At 45.2% G+C, this 12575-nt stretch overlaps 1 protein-coding gene across 9 annotated transcripts in view; it reads left to right on the top strand.

The window, feature by feature from the left end:
• The window catches only part of mast2 (microtubule associated serine/threonine kinase 2), a 334787-nt gene that overhangs the window by 236009 nt on the left and 86203 nt on the right, over positions 1 to 12575 (top strand). For all 9 annotated transcript variants that reach the window (XM_045687864.2, XM_045687863.2, XM_045687862.2 and 6 more), the window contains one exon: positions 10811 to 10902. In XM_045687864.2, coding sequence (XP_045543820.1) covers positions 10811 to 10902 — 92 coding nt within the window. The remainder of the gene's footprint in view (positions 1 to 10810; positions 10903 to 12575) is intronic.

Raw genomic sequence — 12575 nt, 5'->3', positions numbered from 1 at the left:
AACAATATAATTATAGAGATAAACTCAAAATACCAACATGTGAGAGATACTGTACTTTATTAATGTTTCAATGGAACCAACCAAAATAATGTATTGATTTAATTAAAAATCTATGTCCTCCAAATCAAGGTTTCACAATTAATGAATTAAATCCAACACCATGAAGAAAACAAAAGAACTGGCAGTTCAAAAGAGACAGATGGTCGTAGACCTTCATAAATCTGGTAACGGCTACAAGAACATCCACAAACGATTGACTATACCACTGAGCACTGTCAGGGCAATTATTAAAACATTCAAAAGATATGGAACAGTTGAAAACCTCACCGATAGAGGACGCAAATGACCCCCAGGATAGGGAGGAGGGTGGTGAGAGAAGCAACAAAATCCCCAAGAATCACTGTGAAAGAATTGCAGGCCTTGGTGGCGTCTTCGGGTCACCAGGTTTCAAAAAGCACCATCAGACGCCACCTCCACAACCACAGGCTCTTTGGAAGGGTTGCCAGAAGAAAGCCCTTTCTGACCCCAAGACACAGATGCAAGCGATTGGAGTTTGCCAAATGTCATTTAAATTATGACTGGAAGAAGGTGCTCTGGTCAGATGAGACCAAAATTTAACATTTTGATCAGATACAGCATCGGCATGTTTGACATTGAAACAGAGATGCATACAAGGAGAGGAACCTCATACCCACGGTGAAATATGGAGGGGGGTCAGTGATGTTTTGGGGCTGTTTTAATTCCAGAGGTCCAGGGGCACTGGTTAAGATTGATGGCGTAATGAATTCCACCAAGTATCAGGCAATTTTGGCTGACAATCTGGTTGCCTCTTCAAAAAGGCTGGGACTTGGCCATAGGTGGACTTTCCAACAAGACAATGACCCAAAACATACCCCAAGATCCACACAGAAATGGTTCTGTGACAACAAAATCAATGTTCTGCCATGGCCATCTCAGTCGCTGGACCTCAATCCAATCGAAAACCGCGATTGAGCTCATGTCATTTTCTCAGTCATCTGATTCCAATGGCTCTTATTCTCACCCCAGTCACAGTAGAAGCATGAAACAATGTTCTAAAGACTGTTGACATCTAGTGGAAGTCTTAGGAAGTGCAAAATGACCCCATTGACACTGTATACTGGATAGGGAATCACTTGAAAAACCTCAGATTTCCACACTTCCTGGTTGGATTTTTTTCTCAGGTTTTTGCCTGCCATATGAGTTCTGTTATACTCACAGACTTCATTCAAACAGTTTTAGAAACTTCAGAGTGTTTTCTATCCAAATCTACTAATAATATGCATATCTTAGCTTCTGGGCCTGAGAAGCAGGCAGTTTACTACGGGCACGCTTTTCATCCGGATGTCAAAATACTGTCCCCTACCCCGATGAAGTTAAGATCCACCTGATCCAGGGGCTCAAAAGGCTCTTGAGATAGAGCATCCAGAACAGTCCCACTATGGGGAAAGCTGTTTGGGCACCGGACGCAAACGGCGTACACACTTCATAAATCGGGCAACAAAAGGGTGTTGCCCCACTGATACTACCAAAACCCACTTGACAAGCCGAAATAGCTGCCAGATATGCCTTAATAGTAGAAAAAGCCTTTCCTTTGTTTAATAATTCCTGTAGAAACGAATTACTAGGACAGAGCACTGGAACGACATTGTCTGTGACTTAGTGCACCATTCCTCAAACACGTGTTATTTACAATCATAAAGGGACCTGGTGGAGGAGGCTGTAGACCTCTGAACCCATCGGTGTTGAAATTAAACTGTTCACTGGCCAATCCCAGAGTGCTAACTGGGGGGCTGGGCGTCTGGGGATCTTGAGGTTTGAGGGAGGTCGACCTGCTGCAGCCTGGTGTGAAGGTGAGGTACACCGGGCTGTGTCTTCCTCGGCAGACAAAGCTCGAGGGTTTCTCATGATAAGTGCAGTAGGGTCTACCGGAGCATCCAGGATCTTCAGCTTCTCACTGTCTGACACCTTGGGATATCATGAGCCCCATTGCCCTTCCTGGCGCCTGGATGGCGGCTTTAAGCATATGCAGGTTGAGGTCTGTGGCAATGCAGATCTCGTCCCACAGACCCTGCTCCGGCGTGACCACTATCTCCTCCTGTAGCTCAGCTTGGTATGCTGAGAGACCTCACCGCTGTGGCGACAGACCTGTAGACCTTCTCTGTCGTGGTGGACTGGAAACATTCATACTTGATCGGTAGAGTGGGACCAATCAAAGTCATGGAGGACTTCTGGCTGGGGTATAAATGGGAAGCCACCAGGGATTTGACAGGGGGGCAAGCCCTTCCATGTCAACACAGTCACCGGGTGTAACCTCCTCCAGGCATTCTGGTGAGATTGGTAGGATTTGCCTGGCTGGCCATTGGGCTTTGGGTAGCCTCTTAACCTTGTAGCAGGTCATGGTGGTCTTTTCTACTGCGTTGGGCCAGGGAATCAGCAGCTTGTCTGCAGTGTATTTGCACATGTCCTGCAAGTCCACACCGAGAGCTGGTGGGGGTGGTCCTCGTCCTGCGTCTCCAGTTTTCCAGGCAAGAGGCTTGGCAGCCTGGCCTGAGGCCTGGCCGATAGTTCCGAAAGGAGGCTGTCGGACAGGCCCAAGGTGAGAGCTAGTTGGTTAGAGAGAGAGGTACCAAACACCTGGTTAGAGAGAGAGGTACCAAACACCTTGTTAGAATGAGAGGTACCAAACACTTGGTTAGAGAGAGGTACCAAATACTTGGTTAGAGAGAGAAGTACTGTAGCTACAGTGCCTTCAGAAAGTATTCACATCCCTTGACTTTTTCCACATTTTGTTTTTTACAAAGTGGGATTAAAATTGATTTAATTCTCATTTTAGGTCAAAGATCTACACAAAATACTCTGTCAAAGTCTAACCTTTATTTTTACACATCTACCAATCAGTGCCGTTCTTTGCGAGGCATTGAAAAACGTCCCTGGTCTTTGTGGTTGAATCTCTGCTTGAAATGTTCTACTCGATTGAGGGACCTTACAGATAACTGTGTGTGTGGGGTACAGAGATGAGGTAGTCATTTAGAAATCATGTTAACCACTATTATTGAACACATAATGAATCCATGCAACTTATTATGTGATTTCTTAAACACACGTTTACTCCTGAACTTATTTACGCTTGCTATAACAAAGGGAATGCTTATTGACTAAAGACATTTCAGATTTACATTTTGTATTAATTTTGAAAATGTTCTACAAGAAATTATAGGGTATTGTGTGTAGGCCAGTGACACAAAATCTAAATTTAATCCATTTCAAATTCAGGATGTTAAAGAACAAAATGTGGGAGAAGTCAAGGGGTGTGAATGTTGTCTGAAGCCACTGTAGCTATTATAGTTGTATTAGCAGTAGCTGGATGTTCCCTCCACGGAGCTGGCAGGTAATTCAGCTATTCTGCTCTTCATCAGTAACACTTAGTTACTGCCTCAGGAATTCTACATCACCACCTGATAAAATAAAAGTTCCTTTCATCAAACATACTTATAACCTCTGGGAGCTGGCTCGGGTGTGTGCATGTTAGAGAGCGAGAGAGAGAGATGGAAAGAATGAAATAGCAATGAAGTTATTGGTTTGAGCTGAGACATGAGCTTTCAAACCCTCAGAAAACCTTAATATATCTGATTTGGACTGAGAGAAGTGAACCAGTATGTCATGATATTATGGTGTTTTCACACTTGGTCCCTTTAAGAATTTTTTTGTGAACTCAGTGCAGTTTGTTTAATTTGTTGTGCAGTGTGAACATGCCAAAGGTAGGCTAATAGAGCTTCATCAGCTGTTTATTGATAGTGGGGTTTGAATAGCGTGAGAAGATAACATGTTTGGTGAGAATCACAACATAGGGTAGAACATCTATTCTAGCTCTTAAAGGGGCAGTAGCCTACATTGGATGTTCAATTTTCAATTACAGAATTATTTATTCTCAAATCAAATAACATTTTTATTGGTCACATACATATATTTAGGAGATGTTATTGCGGGTGTAACGAAATGCTTGTGTTCCTACTGCAGCTCCAACAGTGCAGTAGTATCTAACAACGATTAACAACAATACACACACACATCTAATATTAAAATTATGGAATTAAGAAATATATAAATATTAGATTGAGCAATGTCGGAGTGGCATTGACTAAAATATAGTATATACATATGAGATGAGTCAAGCATTATTTAAATATTATTAGTGACTAGTAATTCTATTGCTATTTTTTTCTTTTAGCAATTTTCATGTTAATAGGAGCTTCTGATTACATGTATGATGTCTCATAGTATGTCTCATAATTTAATGAAATGCAATCTAAACTCATCAAAAAAAAGAAACATTTTTCAGGACCCTGTTTTTCAAATTAATTCATAAAAATCCAAATAACTTCACAGATCTTCATTGTAAAGGGTTTAAACACAGTTTCCCATGCTTTTTCAATGAACCATAAACAATTAATGAACATGCACCTGTGGAACAATCGTTAAGACACTAACAGCTTACAGACGGTAGGCAATTTAGGTCACAGTTATGAAAACTTAGGACACTAAAGAGGCCTTTCTACTGACTCTGAAAAACACCAAAGAAAGATGCCCAGGGTCCCTGCTCATCTGCATGAACGTGCCTTAGGCATGCTGCAAAGAGGCATGAGGACTGCAGATGTGGCTAGGGCAATAAATTGCAATGTCCGTACTGTGAGACACCTAAGACAGCGCTACAGGGAGACAGGAAGGACAGCTGATTGTCCTCGCAGTAGCAGACCACGTGTAACAACACCTGCCCAGGATTGGTACATCCGAACATCACACCTGCGGGACAGGTACAGGATGGCAACAACAACTGCCCGAGTTACACCAGGAATGCACAATCCCTTTATCGTTGAAGGAATGAGCGTTACACCGAGGCCTGTACTCTGGAGCAGGATCGATTTGGAGGTGGAGGGTCCGTCATGGTCTGTGGCGGTGTGTCACAGCATCATAGGACTGAGCTTATTGTCATTGAAGGCAAACTCAATGTTACAGGCAAGACATCCTCCTCCCTCATGTGGTACCCTTTCTGCAGGCTCATCCTGACATGACCCTCCAGCATGACAATGCCACCACGCACAGAACGAGTAGTATGGCTGATTTCCTGCAAGACAGGAATGTCAGTGTTCTGCCATGGCCAGCGAAGAGCCCGGATCTCAATCCCATTGAGCACGTCTGGGACCTGTTGGATCGGAGGGTGAGGGCTAGGGCCATTCCCCCCAGAAATGTCTGGGAACTTGCAGGTGCCTTGCTGGAAGAGTGGGGTAACATCTCACAGCAAGAACAGGCAAATCTGGTGCCGTCCATGAGGAGGAGATGCACTGCAGTACTCAATGCAGCTGGTGGCCACACCAGATACTGACTGTTACTCTTGATTTTGACCCCCCCCCCCCCCCCTTTGTTCAGGGATACATTATTCCAATTCTGTTAGTCACATGTCTTTGGAACATGTTCAGTTTATGTCTCAGTTGTTGAATCTTATGTTCATACAAATATTTACACATAAATGCAGTTGACAGTGAGAGGACGTTTCTTTTTTTGCTGAGTTTATTAGCTTCCAAAATGTAAGTAGGTATATCTAGCTGTCCGATAACACATTCTGATTGAATGGCTTGTCCTGAACTTTTTAAAAACCCAGAGTGAATGTTGGAAAAAAGATCTGGGTTTCTTTCTAAACATAGCAATGTAGGTGAAGTGAACTGGCAAAAGAGTTGAGTCCTTATTCCAAGGCAAGAGCAGTGTGAATACAACGGAGATCTTTTGCTTCTTTTCTCTTTGTTTTACCCCAGTTCACTTTAAAGAGGACTACATGTAGAAACAGCCTTACACATGGTGAGAAGAGAAGCAGCTCCTATCTGGATGACTGTAATTACAGAACATTCATTTCACGCTCCTCCTGCCTGTCTGCCTCCACAAATCTGCTATCTAACCATTACCCTGTCAATGTACCAAGGCCTTCCTGGGGCTAGTTTTGTATTTTGATTTAGTCCTGCTTTTCTCTCTCTAAACAGGATGTTGTTAAATATAGTACGTAAGATGAAGAGTGGTGGAGTGAGTGTTTCTCTAGTCCCTCTCATTTCTCTGTCCTCCCTTCACACTCTTTCAGGTACTCGCTCCTTCACACTCTTTCACTTCTCCTTCTCTTCTTAAACTGTACCTCTCCATCTCTCCACCCTACTATTCCATCGCTCCATCCTACTATTCCATCTCTCCATGCTACTATACCCTCTCTCCATCTCTCCGCCCTACTATACCCTCTCTCCACCATACTATACCCTCTCTCCATCCTACTATACCCTCTCTCCATCTCTCCGCCCTACTATACCCTCTCTCCACCATACTATACCCTCTCTCCATCCTACTATACCCTCTCTCCATCTCTCCACCCTACTATACCCTCTCTCCATCCTACTATACCCTCTCTCCATCTCTCCACCCTACTATACCCTCTCTCCATCTCTCCATCCTACTATACCCTCTCTCCACCCTACTATACCCTCTCTCATCCTACTATACCCTCTCTTCATCTTACTATACCCTATTTCCATCCTACTATACCCTCTCTCCATCCTACTATACCCTCTCTCCATCTCTCCATCCTACTATATCCTCTCTCCATCCTACTATACCCTATTTCCATCCTACTATACCCTCTCTCCATCCTACTATACCCTATTTCCATCCTACTATACCCTCTCTCCATCCTACTATACCCTCTCTCCATCTCTCCATCCTACTATATCCTCTCTCCATCCTACTATACCCTCTCTCCATCTCTCTATCCTACTATACCCTCTCTCCATCCTACTATACCCTCCCTCCGTCTCTCCACCCCTACCTCTCTCCGTCTCTCCACCCCTACCTCTCTCCGTCTCTCCACCCCTACCTCTCTCCGTCTCTCCACCCCTACCTCTCTCCATCCTACTATACCCTCCCTCCGTCTCTCCACCCCTACCTCTCTCCGTCTCTCCACCCCTACCTCTCTCCGTCTCTCCACCCCTACCTCTCTCCGTCTCTCCACCCCTACCTCTCTCCATCCCTGCCTCTCTCCGTCTCTCCATCCCTACCTCTCTCCATCACTGCCTCTCTCCGTCTCTCCACCCCTACCTCTCTCCACCCCTACCTCTCTCCATCTCTCCATCCCTACCTCTCTCCGTCTCTCCATCCCTACCTCTCTCCATTTCTCCATCCCTACCTCTCTCCACCCCTACCTCTCTCCATCTCTCCATCCCTGCCTCTCTCCGTCTCTCCACCCCTACCTCTCTCCACCCCTACCTCTCTCCATCTCTCCACCCCTAACTCTCTCCATCTCTCATCCCTACTATACCTTCTCTCTGTCTCTCCACCTCTACCTCTCTCCATCCCTACCTCTCTCCATCTCTCCACCCCTACCTCTCTCCATCTCTCCACCCCTACCTCTCTCCATCTCTCCACCCCTACCTCTCTCCATCTCTCCACCCCTACCTCTCTCCATCCCTACCTCTCTCCATCTCTCCACCCCTACCTCTCTCCATCTCTCCACCCCTACCTCTCTCCATCTCTCCACCCCTACCTCTCTCCATCTCTCCACCCCTACCTCTCTCCATCTCTCCATCCCTACCTCTCTCCACCCCTACCTCTCTCCATCTCTCCATCCCTACCTCTCTCCGTCTCTCCACCCCTACCTCTCTCCGTCTCTCCACCCCTACCTCTCTCCATCTCTCCATCCCTACCTCTCTCCGTCTCTCCATCCCTACCTCTCTCCATTTCTCCATCCCTACCTCTCTCCATCTCTCCATCCCTGCCTCTCTCCGTCTCTCCACCCCTACCTCTCTCCACCCCTACCTCTCTCCATCTCTCCACCCCTAACTCTCTCCATCTCTCATCCCTACTATACCTTCTCTCTGTCTCTCCACCTCTACCTCTCTCCATCCCTACCTCTCCATCTCTCCACCCCTACCTCTCTCCATCTCTCCACCCCTACCTCTCTCCATCTCTCCACCCCTAACTCTCTCCATCTCTCATCCCTACTATACCTTCTCTCTGTCTCTCCACCTCTACCTCTCTCCATCCCTACCTCTCTCCATCTCTCCATCCCTACCTCTCTCCATCTCTCCATCCCTACCTCTCTCCATCTCTCCACCCCTACCTCTCTCCATCTCTCCACCCCTACCTCTCTTCATCTCTCCACCCCTACCTCTCTCCATCCCTACCTCTCTCCATCTCTCCACCCCTACCTCTCTCCATCTCTCCATCCCTACCTCTCTCCATCTCTCCACCCCTACCTCTCTCCATCTCTCCACCCCTACCTCTCTCCATCTCTCCATCCATACCTCTCTCCATCTCTCCATCCCTACCTCTCTCCATCTCTCCACCCCTACCTCTCTCCATCTCTCCACCCCTACCTCTCTCCATCTCTCCACCCCTATCTCTCTCCGTCTCTCCATCCCTACCTCTCTCCGTCTCTCCACCCCTACCTCTCTCCGTCTCTCCACCCCTACCTCTCTCCATCTCTCCACCCCTACCTCTCTCCATCTCTCCATCCCTACCTCTCTCCATCTACCTCAGTTGACAAGAGTGCCAGCTATATGCTGCTAGATTTCTGTAGTGATGGCTGGGTTTTACCACTACTCTCCTCTATCCTCCGCCCATCTCCTCTCTTTTCCTTCATCTTCCTCTTTTCTCCTCTCCTCTCTTCCTCATCTCTCCTCTGCAGACTCTCTGCTGTAGACCACCTGCTGTGAGAGACATACATTATGCAGAGCTGACTGATGGCAGTGTTAGTTTGCTGTGTGTGTGTACCTGTTTCGTGTCATTGCAGCAGCACTAGGCTAGCAGCTATTGTTGCAAAGATACTTCACTGAGCTCTGCAGCTGTTTTTATGTTAGTCGTCTTACTGCAATTAGCTTACTGGCTTATTATAGACACTCATGAAACCACAACACAACAGTGAGGTGTTCCACCTTGATTAAGAACGTGACTAGAAGCACAGATCTATAATCAGACCTCTCCTGGCCTGAGCTCTCCATGGTTCTGCTGTTCTAGTCACTGTGTTTCTATGTTGTTTCCTCTGGATGGACTGTGAAGGGCACAGTAACATTTCTCGCATCAGTGAGCAGCACAATGTGTAAATGTCTGCTCACAAACTCACCCACTGTCCAGGCGTACCTACCACATACTAGGGTTGGGCAATATCCAGTTTTCATACTTTTGTTTTTTGGACGGTATTGACAATATCCCGGCATACCGCCCAAGCCTAACACACATTCACACACCGTCCCCACGGACGGACAGATGGACGGACACACACACACCATCCTTTCTCCATCTCTCTCTCTCTCACTTACCCTCCTTGGTCAGTCACCCCAATATAGTGTGCCGGTCTGAGCAGTGGGCAGGGAGTACTATACAGCTGTGCTGAGTGGGGTCTGGAGAGAGAGACACTCTGGGGTCAGCTGGGATGCTTTCATGGATGGGTGTGTGTGGAGCTGCTACACTGTTCCTTGAACTTGGTCTACTGTAATCTCTAACCTGATTAACTTGGTCTACTGTAACCTCTAACCTGATTGACTTGGTCTACTGTAACCTCTAACCTGATTAACTTGGTCTACTGTAACCTCTAACCTGATTAACTTGGTCTACTGTAACCTCTAACCTGATTAACTTGGTCTACTGTAATCTCTAACCTGATTAACTTGGTCTACTGTAACCTCTAACCTGATTAACTTGGTCTACTGTAACCTCTAACCTGATTAACTTGGTCTACTGTAACCTCTAACCTGATTAACTTGGTCTACTGTAACCTCTAGCCTGATTGACTTGGTCTACTGTAATCTCTAACCTGATTAACTTGGTCTACTGTAATCTCTAACCTGATTAACTTGGTCTACTGTAACCTCTAATCTGATTAACTTGGTCTACTGTAACCTCTAGCCTGATTGACTTGGTCTACTGTAACCTCTAACCTGATTAACTTGGTCTACTGTAACCTCTAATCTGATTAATTTGGTCTACTGTAACCTCTAACCTGATTAACTTGGTCTACTGTAATCTGTAACCTGATTAACTTGGTCTACTGTAACATCTAACCTGATTAACTTGGTCTACTGTAACCTCTAGCCTGATTGACTTGGTCTACTGTAACCTCTAACCTGATTAACTTGGTCTACTGTAATCTGTAACCTGATTAACTTGGTCTACTGTAACCTCTAACCTGATTAACTTGGTCTACTGTAACCTCTAGCCTGATTGACTTGGTCTACTGTAACCTCTAACCTGATTAACTTGGTCTACTGTAACCTCTAGCCTGATTGACTTGGTCTACTGTAACCTCTAACCTGATTGACTTGGTCTACTGTAACCTCTAACTTGATTAACTTGGTCTACTGTAACCTCTAACCTGATTAACTTGGTCTACTGTAACCTCTAATCTGATTAACTTGGTCTACTGTAACCTCTAACCTGATTAACTTGGTCTACTGTAATCTGTAACCTGATTAACTTGGTCTACTGTAACATCTAACCTGATTGGAGTAAGGAGTCTTAAAGAAGCCACTTATTATTTGTTCTGTGGACACTGAAAGAGGGAATGCGGTTGAGGAATGGTATGTAGATAGAAGAACACATTATGAGAATGATAGTGTTGTTCAACTGGCTCCAGATGTATTGGAAATCTGCGCCCGGTTCAGAGCAAACTTCCTATTGGTCATCCAATTGAATGAAATGTAGTTCCTCGGCGTGTGTGTGTTGTTGTTGTTGTTTGTAAGTGTGTGTGTGTCTCTTCTCTCCCCAGCTGTCGGACCAGTAACAGGAAGAGCCTGATTGTGACGTCCAGTACCTCTCCGACACTACCCAGACCACACTCACCACTACATGGACACCCAGGTAAGACACACACACACACACACAGCTTTATTTTAGTGAAATATCAGGACTTTTGGGGGAGTAAAAATGCTTGACCATTAAGAATCCTATTTACCTTAACCCTAACCTAAACCCCAAAAACCTTAACCTTAACCCCAAAAACCCTAACCTTAACCTTAACTCCAAAAACATTAACCCTAACCTTAACCCCCAAAACCGTAAACCTAACCTTAACCCCAAAACCGTAAACCTAACCTTAACCCCAAAACCGTTAACCTAACCCTTAAAGTGGTTTTAGCAACATAACATTCGATTAAAATCTGTTCATATACACCCCAGGAAGAATGTTCTGATGAGCGAGCACTTACATTATGGTCATTTTCACGTTTTCATAAATTCATCGAACGTTTGGGAAGGCATTTGTGAAAATTCAGTGTGGGAAAGAGGCTGTGTGTTTGGACACTTAATAGACACTGCAGTAAATAAAACCAAATAAAATAATCTGTCCAGGAACGGAGTCTACATAGACCGGTATGCCATAGCCAATCAGAGCTACAGTAAGCCAACATGGAAATAAGCAATATGCCACATGGGCATTAGTGAAATAGCCTGCCATCATTCACTTTGAACTGGACTGTGTTTATAGACAGTAGCAACAGCGTGACTTTAGATCATTAGAACACATTTACAAAAAGCCATAAAATACACCTGAATGGATTTCTGCAAATATATACAGTGCATTCAGAAAGTATTCAGACCCCTTGACTTTTTACACATTTTGTTACGTTACAGCCTTATTCTAAAATCAATTAAATTGTGTTTTTCCCTCATCAATCTACACACAATTACCCATAATGACAAAGCAAAAACAGGTCTTGCTTCACCATAGGGGTGGTGCCAGGTCTCCTCCAGACGTGATGCTTGGCATTCAGGCCAAAGAGTTCAATCAAACCAGAGAATCTTGTTTCTCATGGTCTGAGTCATTTAGGTGCCTTTTGGCAATCTCCAAGCGGGCTGTCATGTGCCTTTTACTGAGGAGTGGCTTCCGTCTGGCCACTCTACCATAAAAGCCTGATTGGTGGAGTGCTGCAGAGATTTATGTCCTTCTGGAAGGTTCTCCCATCTCCACAGAGGAACTCTGGAGCTCTGTCAGAGTGACCATCGGATTCTTGGTCACCTCCCTGACCAAGGCCCTTCTCCCCCGATTGCTCAGTTTGGCTGGGCTGACAGCTCTAGGAAGAGTCTTGGTGGTTCCAAACTTCCTCCATTTAAGAATGATGGCAGCCACTGTGTTCTTGGGGACCTTCAATGCTGCAGAAATGTTTTGGTACCCTTCCCCAGATCTGTGCCTCGACACAATCCTGTCTCGGAGCGCTACAGACAATTCCTTCGACCTCATGGCTTTGTTTTTGCTCTGACATGCACTGTCAACTGTGGGACCTTATAGACAGGTGTGTGCCTTTCCAAGTATTTTTCAATCAATTGAATTTACCACAGGTGGACTCCAATAAAGTTGTAGAAACATCTCAAGGATGATCAAAGGAAACAGGATGCACCTGAGCTCACTTTCAAGTCTCATAGCAAAGGGTCTGAATACTTACATAAATAAGGTTTAATTTTTTTACTCAAAAAAAAAAAAAACATTTTTCGCTTTGTCATTATCACTGTGTAGACTGAGGATTTGTATATTTTTT

This window comes from Salmo salar, chromosome 10 (genome assembly GCF_965601325.2).
Source record: "Salmo salar chromosome 10, fSalSal1, whole genome shotgun sequence".
In the NCBI taxonomy this organism is placed as follows: domain Eukaryota; kingdom Metazoa; phylum Chordata; class Actinopteri; order Salmoniformes; family Salmonidae; genus Salmo; species Salmo salar.
This window is presented reverse-complemented; position numbering and strand designations above follow the sequence as displayed.